At 48.5% G+C, this 16,088-nt stretch overlaps 1 protein-coding gene across 7 annotated transcripts in view; it reads right to left on the bottom strand.

Annotated features, from left to right (window-relative positions):
• The window catches only part of DOCK8 (dedicator of cytokinesis 8), a 148,781-nt gene that overhangs the window by 104,800 nt on the left and 27,893 nt on the right, over positions 1 to 16,088 (bottom strand). For all 7 annotated transcript variants that reach the window (XR_015946139.1, XR_009558306.2, XR_015946140.1 and 4 more), the window contains 4 exons: positions 15,533 to 15,745; positions 13,858 to 13,943; positions 6,253 to 6,319; positions 1,226 to 1,375 (listed from right to left, as the gene is read on the bottom strand). Coding sequence is in view for 4 of the 7 variants with exons in the window: in XM_035100303.3 (XP_034956194.3) it covers positions 1,226 to 1,375; positions 6,253 to 6,319; positions 13,858 to 13,943; positions 15,533 to 15,745 (516 nt within the window). In the remaining 3 variants the exon portion in view is untranslated. The remainder of the gene's footprint in view (positions 1 to 1,225; positions 1,376 to 6,252; positions 6,320 to 13,857; positions 13,944 to 15,532; positions 15,746 to 16,088) is intronic.

The following is a 16,088-nucleotide window of genomic DNA, read 5'->3' as shown; positions in this document are numbered from 1 at the left end:
GTTTCTCTTTTTTTGTGTAAATTTTTAAAGTTAATTCTCCAATATACCTCCAATAATAGCCAAATTATAGCTACAGTGATTTAGCACTTCTGTGCATGCGTGTGCGCCAAAACCCCGAGGTAACCCGTTCCGGTACTTCTGGGTTCGGTGCAGAGTGCAACCCGAAAAGACGCAACCTGAAGCGGCTGTAACCTGAGGTATGACTGTATAACAATTAATTCCCAAATTATAAAATTCTCAAAATGCCAATCTACTTAATTAAAGTGGCTCCCCGCATGATGGTTTGGCTCAGGGCCGTCTCGAGCAGGTCGGGCGTCCTGGCGCTGAGGCGCGGAGATTGCTCCAACGCCCCCGCCCTCGCAGCGCGCAGCACGGCTTCCGCGCGGCTTCATCACGCAGCGCCCCGGCCCGGCGCCCTGGCACCCCGCGCCACCGGGACTGCACCTAGAGCCAGCCCTGGTTTGGCTGCATTTCCGATCTTATATCACTGCGTTCTATAATCTTAATTAATATCACTTACATTTCAGTTATAATAATAATCCCTTAGCCAACAGCTACATAATTAATGATTTCCATTCATGATGTTAAAATAGATACATTTATAAAGCTTCAAGTGAGGAACTCAAACTATTATCATTATTCTGCCCTGCATGTGAAAACTGTTATATCCATGGAGATTCCTTCTGTCCATCTATGGTGTTGCCTCTTTTACTTCCCAGCTGTTGTTTTCTCCCATCATGGCTTCAGGCGGAACTGAATCTCCAAGTTTGCCAGAGGTCTTATTTCTCCATCCCTTGCTTTGATGCCTTCGGAACAGGTGACAGTCTGCTAGAAACCATTCTGTCTCACAGAATCTGAACCTACGTTTGCAGTTAAGCTCTCTACTCCCTGACCAGGTTTGATCTTTGTTACAACGTCTGGTTAGTGAAGAAAAAGCTTAACCATGTGCCCCTGATGTTCCATATGGCGTGGCAGTAAATAAGACTGAGCATGAGCCAAGGGGCCATGTGCTCCTCTCCAGGCGCCTGCAAGTTTCCATGGTGTTGCTAAGTCTTCGTTTGGCTCAGTGCAAACCAGGTCATGCTCAGTAGACTCAAGAGAATTTTATCGTGTCCGATCTTTCCATAAAGTTGATATACACAAGTTTGCTTATTCTGCATCAGTTCTAGTTAGAGTCAGAAAATACGATTTTAAAATCCGTAATTAAGATACAAATATGACTTACCTTCACTACTAGATAGATATCCGGAGATGGATATGTTACAGAAAATACTGCAGACCTTGCCTGACTAGATGAGTCAATACATGGGGCATGTGATCGCAAGAACCCTTTGAACTGTTCAGAGTTCAAGTCACAATGAAAATTTTCTGAGATCTTTAAAAAAATGTAAAAACAAAAAGATATTTCAAAACTCTTGCAGGAACTGGTGCGCAACCTATCGTAAGTAAATAATCACAGCATTCTCACAGGCCCATATAAGATCAGCGTACACAGTTGGGCCTGATGAGCATTTGCTGTTCCCAACTCTAATCCTGCAGAAAGCCATCAACTGACTTATTTTTAAGAGGTGATTTAATTATTGTTTGATTTTATATCAATGTTATATATTTGATGTTAGCCGCCCTGAGCCCAGTCTCGGCCGGGATACAAATAAAAATTTATTATTGTTGTTATTGTTATTATACTAATGTGTGTGTGAATTCTGGTGTGTTGTTTTAAGCACTGAAACAGAGCCAGTTGCTTTAGAGGTAAGATTACACAGACTCCAGCTTCAGTGGTCATTTTGGCTCTGGGGAGTCAGAGAAATATGAATTTTTACACTCAGGAACTCTCTCTAATCCCAATGGCCCCTCTGCAGGATTATGGTGAGGTTAAAATGATAGAACCACACAAATGCACATACAGGTTTTTAGCCAAGTAAATTCTACTCAGACCAGACCCACTGAAATCAATTGCCCTAAATTAGTTATGCCCAGCAACAGGCCTGCTTTCTCATCCATCTCTGTGACTAATTAATTGCAGTGGATAAATAAGGGGGTGGCTTTTTCAAAGCACATCTTAGAAACTGCTGAATTAATTTCATACTGACTGATTTTATTTTGCAAAACATGGCAAGCAGCTTATTATGGTTGATTATGGTTCATAAACTATTGTCAGTTGTGAAAATGTTGAGTCACGCAAACTTAAGGATAGGCTACATCCAAAGGATATTTACCGCGTGGTGACCATTTGTCAGTATATTCTTGCAGCATGCATGCAGCTACGGGAAAATCTATGGCTACCTATTACATCCGGACATGTCCCAGGCCTCTGTTACCTTACTGCTTCAACTGATTGCAGAGCTCTGATAAAGGTTGCCTCACCATGTGTTCAGGTGCTAACATGACCAACTTTCCATGTGGCTTCCTATCTCCCACTGTTGTTGTTTAGTCGTTTAGTCGTGTCCGACTCTTCGTGACCCCATGGACCATAGCACGCCAGGCACTCCTGTCTTGCACTGCCTCCCGTAGTTTGGTCAAACTCATGTTCGTAGCTTCGAGAACACTGTCCAACCATCTCGTCCTCTGTCGTCCCCTTCTCCTAGTGCCCTCAATCTTTCCCAACATCAGAGTCTTTTCCAAGGATTCTTCTCTTCTCATGAGGTGGCCAAAGTATTGGAGCCTCAGCTTCACGATCTGTCCTTCCAGGGAGCACTCAGGGCTGATTTCCTTAAGAATTGATAGGTTTGATCTTCTAGCAGTCCATGGGACTCTCAAGAGTCTCCTCCAGCACCATAATTCAAAAGCATCAATTCTTCGGCGATCAGCCTTCTTTATGGTCCAGCTCTCACTTCCATACATCACTACTGGGAAAACCATAGCTTTAACTATACGGACCTTTGTCGGCAAGGTGATGTCTCTGCTTTTTAAGATGCTGTCTAGGTTTGTCATTGCTTTTCTCCCAAGAAGCAGGTGTCTTTTAATTTCGTGACTGCTGTCACCATCTGCAGTGATCAAGGAGCCCAAGAAAGTAAAATCTCTCACTGCCTCCATTTCTTCCCCTTCTATTTGCCAGGAGGTGATGGGACCAGTGGCCATGATCTTGGTTTTTTTGATGTTGAGCTTCAGACCATATTTTGCGCTCTCCTCTTTCACCCTCATTAAAAGGTTCTTTAATTCCTCCTCACTTTCTGCCATCAAGGTTGTGTCATCTGCATATCTGAGGTTGTTGATATTTCTTCCGGCAATCTTAATTCCTGCTTGGGATTCATCTAGTCCAGCCTTTCGCATGATGAATTCTGCATATAAGTTAAATAAGCAGGGAGACAATATACAACCTTGTCGTACTCCTTTCCCAATTTTGAACCAATCAGTTGTTCCATATCCAGTTCTAACTGTAGCTTCTTGTCCCACATAGAGATTTCTCAGGAGACAGATGAGGTGATCAGGCACTCCCATTTCTTTAAGAACTTGCCATAGTTTGCTGTGGTCGACACAGTCAAAGGCTTTTGCATAGTCAATGAAGCAGAAGTAGACGTTTTTCTGGAACTCTCTAGCTTTCTCCATAATCCAGCGCATGTTTGCTATTTGGTCTCTGGTTCCTCTGCCCTTTCGAAATCCAGCTTGCACTTCTGGGAGTTCTCGGTCCACATACTGCCTAAGCCTGCCTTGTAGAATTTTAAGCATAACCTTGCTAGCATGTGAAATGAGCGCAATTGTGCGGTAGTTGGAGCATTCTTTGGCACTGCCCTTCTTTGGAATTGGGATGTAGACTGATCTTCTCCAATCCTCTGGCCATTGCTGAGTTTTCCAAACTTGCTGGCATATTGGGTGTAGCACCTTAACAGCATCATCTTTTAAAATTTTAAATAGTTCAGCTGGAATATCATCACTTCCACTGGCTTTGTTATTAGCAGTGCTTTCTAAGGCCCATTTGACTTCACTCTCCAAGATGTCTGGCTCAAGGTCAGCAACCACACTACCTGGGGTGTACGAGACCTCCATATCTTTCTGGTATAATTCCTCTGTGTATTCTTGCCACCTCTTCTTGATGTCTTCTGCTTCTGTTAGGTCCTTACCACTTTTGTCCTTGATTATGGTAATCTTTGTACGAAATGTTCCTTTCATATCTCCAATTTTCTTGAACAGATCTCTGGTTTTCCCCATTCTATTGTTTTCCTCTATTTCTTTGCATTGCTCATTTAAGAAGACCCTCTTATCTCTCCTTGCTGTTTTTTGGAAATCTGCATTCAGTTTCCTGTATCTTTCCCTATCTCCCTTGCATTTTGCTTGCCTCCTCTCCTCCGCTATTCGTAAGGCCTCGTTGGACAGCCATTTTGCCTTCTTGCATTTCCTTTTCCTTGGGATGGTTTTCGTTGCTGCCTCCTGTATAATGTTACGAGCCTCCATCCATAGTTCTTCAGGCACTCTGTCCACCAAATCTAAATCCTTAAACCTGTTCCTCACTTCCACTGTGTATTCATAAGGGATTTGATTCAGATTGTATCTTACTGGCCCAGTGGTTTTTCCTACTTTCTTCAGTTTAAGCTGGAATTTTGCTATAAGAAGCTGATGATCTGAGTTACAGTCAGCTCCAGGTCTTGTTTTTGCTGACTGTATAGAGCTTCTCCATCTTTGGCTGCAGAGAATATAATCAATCTGATTTCGATGCTGCCCATTTGGTGATATCCATGTGTAGAGTCGTCTCTTGTGTTGTTGGAAGAGAGTGTTTGTGATGACCAGCTTGTTCTCTTGACAGAACTCTATTAGCCTTTGCCCTGCTTCATTTTGAACTCCAAGGCCAAACTTGCCAGTTGTTCCTTTTATCTCTTGATTCCCTACTTTAGCATTCCAATCCCCTGTAATGAGAAGAACATCCTTCTTTGGTGTCATTTCTAGAAGGTGTTGTAGGTCTTCATAGAATTGGTCAATTTCACTTTCTTCAGCACCGGTAGTTGGTGCATAAACTTGGATTACTGTGATGTTAAAAGGTCTGCCTTGGATTCGTATCGAGATCATTCTGTCATTTTTGAGATTGCATCCCATTACAGCTTTTGCCACTCTTTTGTTGACTATGAGAGCCACTCCATTTCTTCTACAGGATTCTTGCCCACAGTAGTAGATATGATAGTCACCCGAACTGAATTCACCCATTCCCTTCCATTTTAGTTCACTGATGCCCAGGATGTCGATATTTATTCTTGTCATCTCATTTTTGACCACATCCAGCTTACCTCTATTCATGGTTCTTACATTCCAGGTTCCTATGCAATATTTTTCTTTACAGCATCGGACTTTCCTTTCGCTTCCAGGCATATCCGCAACTGAGCGTCCTTTCGGCTTTGGCCCAGCTGCTTCATCAGCTCTGAATCTACTTGTACTTGTCCTCCGCTCTTCCTCAGTAGCATGTTGGACGCCTTCCGACCTGAGGGGCTCATCTTCCAGCGTCATAACTTTTATATGCCTGTTGTCTTTGTCCATGGAGTTTTCTTGGCAGGGATACTGGAGTGGCTTGCCAGTTCCTTCTCCAGGTGGATCACGTTTAGTCAAAACTCTCCACTATGACCTGTCCATCTTGGGTGGCCCTGCATGGCATAGCTCATAGCTTCTCTGAGTTATTCAAGCCCCTTCGCCACGACAAGGCATTGATCCATGATCCTATTGATCCTGTCCATCTTGGGTGGCCCTGCATGGCATAGCTCATAGCTTCTCTGAGTTATTCAAGCCCCTTCGCCACGACAAGGCATTGATCCATGATCCTATTGATCCATTGATCCATTGATCCTATCTCCCACAGTCATCTGTAACCACCCAAAGCACAGTCCCAACAATTCAGATGTGAACAATTTTGAAATGAGGGAGGGGGTGATGTTGTTAACTAATGCCTTGTGAAGAAGAAGAAGAAGAAGAAGAAGAAGAAGAAGAAGAAGAAGAAGAAGAAGAAGAAGAAGAAGAAGAAGAAGAAGAAGAAGAAGAAGAGTTTGGATTTGATATCCCGCTTTATCACTCCCCAAAAGAGTCTCAAAGCAGCTAACATTCTCCTTTCCCTTCCTCCCCCACAACAATCACTCTGTGAGGTGAGAGGGGCTGAGAGATTTCAAAGAAGTGTGACTAGCCCAAGGTCACCCAGCAGCTGCATGTGGAGGAGCGGAGACTCGAACCCAGTTCCCCAGATTACAAGTCTACCGCTCTTAACCACTACACCACACTGGCTTTCACATTGTTTACATTGTTTTATCATTACCCTTGGGCTTTGTTCATCTGCACTCTTACCTTTTTCCTTTCTTTTATATCATAGAGGGCTAAGCTTGCGAATAATGGCTCAATTTCTATCTCAAATCTGAAACAGGAAAAGATGGGGCACTGATAAATAACTAGGCACATTTGGCACATGTAAACAAAACAAAACACAACACAACACAAGGGTTAATGTGCAGTATATGGGCACTGGCAACATTAATTTAACTCAAGTTCTGGCTTGTCCCTTTAATCCTCCTTCCCTACTCTAATCAAGTTTTAAGTGTATGTGCTTTGCATATTCTTCACTTCCGACCCATCTCTCTCCTTCTTTCCGTTTTTCTCCACTGTCCATTTTACATTGTAAGCTCCTTGGGGAAAGAGACCTGGCTATTTCTGCCTATGACCAACTGTAGATGATGATGTCAGCCTCGGGGAATTCTATCCCTCCCCTGGTGGCAGCAAGAAGTAGGGAATAACAAAGAGAGGCCTTACTAATGAGTTTATTTAATCCTCACGGTGCGACAAATAAATTAATGGTGTTGCTCCAACTGAGTTCCTCCCCCCTCCCTTCCTAGTCTGCCTAAGGCCAACTCTCTCTGCATCTTTTGCTCTCACACTCTTAACAAATGCCGAGTTCTAGGAGAAGGGGGGTCAGCTATACTCTTCAGTAACAACATGTCAGCTGGCTGCTGTCTCTGTCTCCCTCTTCTCTTATCCCAACTCTTCTGTTTGCCTGTCTCTGAGCTGTGATCTTCCTCAAACCTCTGCTGCAAATCAAGACTGCCTTCCTCTTCTCTGGAAGTTTCAGGAGGAGGGGGGCGGTCTCCTCAATCTCCCCACCACCACCTTAAGTCCAGTCCCTGGCAGATGATGATAAAATCTGAGATTTGATTATCACTCTACTACATTTTGACTTCTGCCATAGTAAAATAGCATTTGAGATTACTGTACATTTGGTCTTTGTTAGCTTAAATTTGTTCCATTTTTAAAAAGAAGAGCACTTTGTCAGGTATGAGCAAAATGGTTGTCAGTGACAATATCAAGAGGAATATATGGGTTACTATTACTTGTTCACTATTATTGGTGCATTTTGGCATTTTTTCCATATTACCATATGGGGGCCGAATATGAGCCGCTCCCTTAAAATTCCGCAGGCACTCACACCCATTCCATTTTACCATATGTCTGTTTCAGCAGCGATATCATAAAAGCCAATTTTTGTAAGTTCACAAATTTAAGCCGCACTTTAACTTTTCATGGACAGAATTTTTTTGGGGGGGGGGGGATGTGGCTTATATTCAGGCCAATATGGTATTATCATTTTCAATCCAGCAGAAAAAAGCAGATTTCTCCCCTCTTCTTGGCCTTCAAAACAAAAGAAAACTTCAGTTAAACTAAGGCAGGAGAAGGTTTTTAAAAATATCCTGAAGTAGAGACAAGGTTTGCAAAATACTAGATGGGTAAATATTTCAGGAGGCTACCTCTGTAGATGGTGTACTGACTGTGAGAGAATCAGAAACATTTCACACAAGCAAAAGACTACCATGTTAGAGAGAAAAGTTCAAGACCTGTCCTCTCACTGATCTGCTATGGGTAATTTTCTTTTTGCCTAAAAAAAGGTAAATGTCACGGTGGCCGGAGTGGACTACTTCAGAGTAACGACGCCACGCAGCTCTGCATTTTATTCTTTTATTGGTGCTGCGTATTTACAGTGCTCAAGTCATTGCTATTTACACGGAGTGATGTGGTCAGTCGGTTTCAGAACCTCCTAATGGCTTTTGGCGCGTCTTTCTCCAACACAAAAGCTTTGGCAGACCCATCCTCTTGCCCCTCCTTTTCCTGCGTAATTCTGGAGTTGGGGGGATGGGTCTTCCCCCCTTGCTTGCCCCTTCCTGTCCCACCTGGGACCCTGGCTCCTCTACCTTGCCTGAGCCTCGGACACGACTTCCTGCTTCCCCACTGGAATCGGAACTCTCCCTGCTTTCCCCTTTGCTCGGGGACGGGCTTGAACTCAGGAGGGGAGGGACTTCGCGATATCCCCTGTCCCTCACATCCACCCCCCTCCCAAGCTCTCCTTCACCCCTCCCCAGGCCCCCCTCATGTGTCGGTGACGACTGGAAGCCTAAGAACTCAGTGCTCTCCGAGCCTGTTGGTGTGAATACCTCCCCCCAGTCCTGCGAGCCCCCCCCTTCCGCCTGGGCGGACGGGAATCCCAAAAAGTCCGTGGCGTCAGAGCTGGTGGGGGTAAAAACGTTCTGCCAATCTGCTCCTTCCTCTGACTGGGTGGATCTCGGTGACACCCATACCTCATCCTCTGGTTCCTCAAACTCCGCTTCCCAGCGCCATGGTGAGCTGCTCTCCCGTGCCTCCTCCTCCTCCCCCTCCCTTTCCATGTGCCAGGGCTTGGGTCTGTGGGGAAAGAGGGCGTGAAATTCTTCCACCAAGAATTCCTCCTGTATCTGAGTGGCTGGGACCCATTCATTCTGGGACGGTGGAGCATCCTCCCATGCCATGAGGTACTCCAGTCCCCCCACCCCCCACCTTGAATCCAGGATGGCCGTGGCCTCATTGAGTTGCTCCCTGCCTTCCCTCTCCCCCCCTCCCTCGGGGGTTTGTTCGCTGTCTCGGAGCCTGCTGCTTTCCCTGTACGGCGACAGCAGCGATCTATGAAACACTGGATGCACCCTCATGTCCTCTGGCAGTGCCAGCCTGTATGCCACCGGGTTTACCTGTTGCGTGACCGTGAAGGGGCCCAGCCTTTTGGGTGCCAGCTTTTTGCACCTCCCTCTGGTGGGAAGGCCCTCCGAGGACAACCACACCTTGTCCCCCACCCTGATGACCTCCCCTAGTCGCCTGTGGCGATCTGCCCCCTTTTTGTACGCTTCCTTGGCCCTCTCCAAGTGTTCTCTGAGCTGCTGGTGCACCGTCTCCAGTTCCTCTGCCCAATCCTCCGCCTGTGGGCCCTCCTCCTCCTCCTCCCCCTCCCTCTCTGGGAAAGATCTGAGGTCGCGCCCGTAATTGGCCTTAAAGGGCGACACCCCTGTGGAGACGTGCACTGCATTGTTGTAGGCAAATTCTGCTAGTGGCAGGCGATCCACCCAGTCCGTTTGCCTCTGGCTGACGTAACATCTCAGGTACTGCTGCAGAATGGCGTTGACCCTCTCCGCTTGTCCGTTGGTCTGCGGGTGTCTAGCCGTCGACAAGCTGACCTCCACCTGCAGGAGGTTCATGAGCCGCCGCCAGAACCTGGAAACAAATTGGCGGCCACGATCCGAAATAACCCTTAAAGGTAATCCATGCAGTCTGAAAACGTGATCAACAAACAGTTTGGCTGTCTCTTCTGCAGAGACTGCCCTGGCACACGGTATAAAGTGGCACATTTTGGACATGAGGTCCACCACCACCAACACTGCGGTCTTACCCCGGGAAGAAGGCAGATCTGTGATGAAGTCCATGGACAGCACTTCCCACGGCCTGTGTGGCGTGGCTAAGGGCTCCAGCAACCCTGGTGGCGCTGCTCTGACCACCTTTGCCCGCTGGCAGGTGTCACAGCCCCGTACATAGTCTCGAACATCTTCCCTCACCCCTGGCCACCAGAAGTGTCTCATGACTAGGTGAGTGGTCTTGTCCCTTCCAAAATGCCCCGCCGTTGGGTTGTCGTGCATCTGTTTGAGGACCGTACGTCTGAGCTGGGTGGTGGGCAGGTACAGTGCCCCCTTGTAGAAAAGCAGCCCTCTGCGTTCTGCAAAGTCTTTTGCCTGCTCCCTCCCCCCTCTCAGTTCTCTGAAGATGCGGTTGGCAAAGTCATCCGCTGCCGTCAGTGCTGTGAGTTCTGCCTCGCTCACCACTGCTGCTCCGCAGGACCATGCCGACGGGGGGAAAATGTGCCTTGGGGCTGGTGGCTCCTCCTCCTCCATGTACTCTGGCTTGCGGGAGAGGGCATCCGCCCTGACGTTCTGCTCTCCCGGGATGTAGTGTATGGAGAAGTTGAAGTTCGAGAAGAACTCTGCCCACCGTATCTGCCGCTGGTTGAGCACCCTGGCAGTTCTCCAGAACTCCAGGTTCTTGTGGTCTGTGCACACCTGGATGGGGTGCTTGGCGCCCACCAGGAAGTGTCTCCAATGTTTGAACGCAGCGTGGATCGCAAGAAGTTCTTTGTCAAACACGGTGTAGTTGCGCTCGGGCTGTGTCAACTTCCTGGAGAAGAAGGCACAGGGTCTCCACTCCCTGTTGGCGTCCAGTTGCAACAAAATGGCGCCCACAGCTTTCTCAGAAGCATCTGTCTCAATGCGTAGGGGCGCGTCCTGGACCACGTGGAACAGGTTCTGGTCCGAGGCGAACACCCTCTTGAGGCTTTCGAACGCGGCTTGCGCCTCTGGTGTCCACCTGAACTTCTGCTTGCCTCTCAGGCAGTCAGTGATGGGAGCCGTAACGCGAGAGAAGTTCTTGATGAACTTCCTGTAGAAGTTGGCGAAGCCTAGTAGGCGTTGGGCATCTTTGCGCGTCCTGGGGCTGTGCCAGTCCAGGATGGCCTGCACCTTGTCCTTGTCCATCGCCAGCCCCTTGTCTGACAGCTTGTAGCCCAGGAAGTCCACCTCCTTGGTGTGAAACTTGCACTTCTCCAGCTTCACATACAGGTGGTTCTCCTTCAGGCGCTGCAACACTTCCCTGACATCTTTCACATGCTGCACTGGGTCATTGGAATAGATAAGGATGTCATCCAGAAAGACCAGGCAGTTCTTGAAGAGGAGGGACCCCAGGACGTGGTGCATGAAGGCCTGGAAGCAGGCTGAGCCCCCTTGCAACCCGAAGGGCATCACCAGATATTCAAAAGAGCCCAGAGGCGTGAACATCGTGGTCTTCCATTCATCGCCTTCCCGGATCCTGATCAAGTTGTACGCCCCCCTCAGGTCTAGCTTGGTGAAAATCTTGCCCCTGCGTGCTGCTGTCAGGAGATCATCCACTCTGGGCATGGGGAAAGCCACTGGCTCTGTCACCGAATTCAGCCGTCTAAAATCCACCACCAGGCGGCGCTGTTGCGTGTCTTTCTTGTCCACCCAGAAGACCGGGCTGCCCCCTGCTGCCTTGCTTTCTCTGATGAACCCCCGCTTGAGGTTCTTGTCGATGAAAGCGCGCAGATCCTCCAGTTCCTGGTCTGACATGGCGTACAGCTTGGCTGGGGGTATAGTTGCCCCTGGCACCAGGTTGATCTGGCAGTCAAAAGGCCTGTGTGGGGGTAGGTGGTCGGACTCCGCTTCGCTGAAGACCTCCTGCAGGTCCCAGTACGGCTTGGGTATCGCCTCACCCCCTTTGACGTGCATGGTGGCCACCGTGGCTATCGGAGGCCCCTCCCCTGGTTGGTGCTGCATGCAATGTTCCAGGCAAAAGTCCGATCCAAAAGTGATGCATCTCTGGTGCCAACTGATGGAGGGGTCGTGGCGCGCCAGCCAGCTCATGCCCAAGACGATGGGGGGGTCTGAGATGGTGGTGACGTTGAATGCCAGTGTCTCTGAGTGCCTTCCCACCGTCATTCTCATGGGGGGGGTTTGATGAGTGATGGCCCCCCCCAGCAGCTCTCTGCCGTCAATGGTTGCCACATGAAGGGGAAAATCCAGCTGCAGAAGCTGGATCTGGTGCTCTTCTGCAAAGTTTCTCGAGAAGAAGTTCGCTGAGGCACCACTGTCAATTAAGGCAAGGACCGTCAGGGGATAGCCATTTGGGAGCGTTAGCGTGACTTCTAGAACCACTCCTGCTCTGGGAGGGGTGGGCTGGCTCTGCTCCTCTCTGTGCGGGTGGGTGGGCTGGGGCTGTTGTCTGCTGACTGTGCCTGGCTGCTGCCCCTTGTCTCCTGCAGCCAGGCTTTCCCGTTTCCCTGCTGTGGTGCTGCGTCAGTGGGGGAGGGCACCACCGTTCCCGCCCTGCCTTGCCACTCCCTGCGATGTGGGCAGTCTCTGACGAGATGCTGGGGGGAGTTGCAGAGAAAGCAATTCCCGCCCTTTCCCTCCTTGCGTCTTGGCGCCGCTGGGGTTTGAAAAGCCCGCGCGCGCGCGCTATCAATCTGCATGGGTTCCTGGTCCTGGCTGGCCCCAGGCGTGGCTTGAAAGGGTTGTTGGGGGAGTGGTTTCTCCTGCGACCGTGGGAACCAAGCCCGCTTTGCGCGCGTTGCTTGTTTGTCGCTCCACCGGGATTCCTGTCTCACCCCCACCGCCAGAGCCGCTTTGCTCAGCTGATCCATATCACTGGGCTTTGGACCTCTCGAGAGCTCATCCTTCACCTCCTCATGCAACCCCAAGTAGAACGCCGCTTGCATTGGGGGGGACCCCAGTTCCCACCCCAATCTGTGCACCAGCATGGTGAATTTCGCCCAATACGCGCGAACTGTCATATTTCCTTGGCGTAAATTATGAAGTTCCTCCTTAGTCTGGTCCATATGACTATCGGACGAATACATCGTTTTCAAACCTTCTAGAAATAGTTTGACATTCTTCATGCAAGGATTCCTTGTTGCAATTAACGGTCTTAGCCACTCCCTGGCTGCCCCGGTAAGGTGCTCCACAATAAACGCTACTCTGTGCTCATCATCAGGGAACTCATCGTGGTGCAGCTCAAGAGCATACACAATCTCAGTCTCAAAGCCTTGAAATTCCTTCGGGTCTCCATTGAACTTGCTAACTAGGGTCCCAGCTCTCCTTCCTGGCAGCACTTGGACTTGGGGTGCCCCTCCCGCCTTGTTTTTCTCTGCATCCAGCTTGTTTTGGAGGTCTACCGCCACCGCCCTTAATTGCTGCTCTTTTTCCTGAAGCTCTCTCACCTGTTCCGCAAGTTGTAGCCGGTCGTCCTGGACCTTCTTAGTCTCCTCTTTAGCTGCCTTCAATTCTCCCTGCGCCTGCAGCGACAGCTGCTGCAGTTCTAGCTGGGCTTGCTCCGCGATCTGCCGCCACTTCTCCGCCTCTGACACGCTCATCCCGGCAACTCCAAAGTAGCCCAAAAAAAGATTAGGAGGTTGCTGTCACGGTGGCCGGAGTGGACTACTTCAGAGTAACGACGCCACGCAGCTCTGCATTTTATTCTTTTATTGGTGCTGCGTATTTACAGTGCTCAAGTCATTGCTATTTACACGGAGTGATGTGGTCAGTCGGTTTCAGAACCTCCTAATGGCTTTTGGCGCGTCTTTCTCCAACACAAAAGCTTTGGCAGACCCATCCTCTTGCCCCTCCTTTTCCTGCGTAATTCTGGAGTTGGGGGGATGGGTCTTCCCCCCTTGCTTGCCCCTTCCTGTCCCACCTGGGACCCTGGCTCCTCTACCTTGCCTGAGCCTCGGACACGACTTCCTGCTTCCCCACTGGAATCGGAACTCTCCCTGCTTTCCCCTTTGCTCGGGGACGGGCTTGAACTCAGGAGGGGAGGGACTTCGCGATATCCCCTGTCCCTCACAGTAAATAAGGGAAGAATCTACCAATATGATCTCACATCTGCAGGCTGAAGTTGCAGAGTCCTCTACCATCTCAGAAGTGTCCCACCTCATTCTGCTGCATGTGCAGGTGTAACCTCAACCTCCGAAGGTAAAGGTAACATGATGGAACAATGTCCAAATGTGAAAACATGCCCTGTGGGACCAGAAGTTGCATAGATACTTACTTCAGAGTCTGTACTTTCACCAATATCCTATTGCCCAGATATTCCTTGGGGCACTCAGGCACCGGTCGTATTTCCACAGCATCCTCCTATTAACAAACACATTATGGAACCGTCAGGGCAGTCTCGAGCAGGTTGGGCGCCCTGGCACTGAGGGGCGGAGATCGCTCTGGCGCCCCAACCCCCGCACTTGCAGGGTGAAGCATGTTTGCCGCACAGCGCCCCACCTACCGGCCCGGCGCCCTGGCACACCGCACCACCGGGACTCTACCTAGAGCCGGCCCTGGGAACCGTTCTTTTTGATCCGACTATTTATGATGCTTCTGTGTTATCAGTCCCAACAAAAGCAGACGTAACCCAGGCTGCACACAAAACAACTAGGGTGATATCCAACTAAATCATATCCAAAGCAGAGCCACTGAAATCAACGAATGCAAGTAACTTAAGTCCATTGATTTCAATGGGTCTCCTCTGAGAAGGGGGTGGGAAACCTCCGGCCTTAATTTTGCCACTGGCCTGGCATGTGACACTTGGAATGTTTCCAAGAGCAGAATAGGTCCTCCGTCTGAAAAGGCTCTCTACTCTTGACTGTGCATGACTTAGTTTGGTAACATTCAGTAAGATTCACTTACAGATCTCCCAAACTAAATGCTTCAGGCAATTCGACCAACAAGTCTGCCATGAACAAGTTGGAGCAAAGTCATTCATCCTTTTAATTTATTTTATAACTCACATGCTAATCCCTTTAATGTATTCCTTCAGCTGAAGTCGGAAATGCCAACCCACCTCACAAGCCCTTCCAGTTCTAATGAAAGGATGAGATATCTGCACATGAAACCTAAGCAAAGTAAGCAAAACAAGGCCATAACAGGCTTTCATTTGATTGTGGAATGGCAACTTTTAATTAGCTCTCATTGAAGTTGGAGTGAATCTGGCTGCATGATCATCTGAGCTCCCCATTCAGTATCATGGCAAAAAGCCACAATTCAGGCTTTGTCTGAGGTTCTGGTTTTCCACAGGTTGAGGTTATTTACTGGATACACTTGGCACACTTCCAGCCTGTGGGATCTGTGTGTGACACATATTCCCCCTATGCAGTCATGGTAAGATGTACTATCTGTTCCAAATAGTTGCACTCTTTGGAGAAGATATCCAAGGCTCTATTCCGCATCATGAGAAGGAGGGTCCCCAAATGCAGGACATTTTTGAAGTAAGTGAAGCAAAGAATGTTACTATAGAAAGAAACTCCCCCCAAAAAACATATTAAATTCAGAGTCTAAGCTTACCTAAGTGACAAGAGCATGTAGAGCTGCTGTCAACCTGAGTTGGTTCCTCTTAAACATCACATTGTGTCATGCTACTGTTTCAATTCAACCATAGCTGCACCAACAGAGACACATTCTAAGAGCATGTTGCCTTTCTACAGCCTCTGCCAACCTGGTGCTCTGGCTGGGGATGCTAGAAGTTGTATCCCAAAACATCTGGCATGACCAGGTTGGCAAAGCCTGCGCTAACATAATGGGGTCAACACAGAGACAGCAAGCAAAGCACAATGGTGAGATGTTTTGTGGGCACAGACTGAGGAAAGCTCACAACTCTTGTTTGAATCTGAATTCTTTTCTTTGTGAGATATTTCCTTGTTAAGCATGCAACTGCGCAATGCAGATTTGTGGCTCACCTCATCTATAGTGGGATACAGTGCAAATAGTTCTGCAGGCCTGTTGGCTTGTCGTTGCTCCTCATTGTGCCTCCGAAGGTCTTCTACACTAATGGGTTGCAACAGGTCTGCCAGGCGAGCATCTGGCTGTAGGCTGCGCAGGTCAAAGTCCCCCGATGTCAGTGTGGCTCGACTGGAGTCATCACAGAGGACTTTTAAATGCCTGGGAGCAGTCTGCTCAAGAGGGCAACATCATTCATCACTTTAGTTCACAGATGTTAAAGATACTCAGTATTTTTCTGCCATAATTCTTCTTCAACTCACTGCAATACCTTTGAAATAACGATTCCCCAAAACAAGTAACAGATGATATTGATAGACTAAGGCCAAGCCAAATATCGCCCCCTTCATTTTTGTGGGATCATTTCTCCCCTGCAAAAAATGGGCAGGAGTTTGGGTTCTCACAAGAGAAGTGATTGAATTCTAATAACTTTGGGGTGGGGGGGGGTAAAGAAAAGGTGACATGGTTTCTCCTTTCTCTTTATTTCATTATTATTATTATTATTATTATTATTAT

The sequence above is a fragment of the Zootoca vivipara genome, chromosome 10 (genome assembly GCF_965207765.1).
Source record: "Zootoca vivipara chromosome 10, rZooViv2.hap1.1, whole genome shotgun sequence".
NCBI lineage: Eukaryota > Metazoa > Chordata > Lepidosauria > Squamata > Lacertidae > Zootoca > Zootoca vivipara.
The sequence above is the reverse complement of the archived record's forward strand: the minus strand, read 5'-3'. Positions and strand labels throughout refer to the sequence as shown.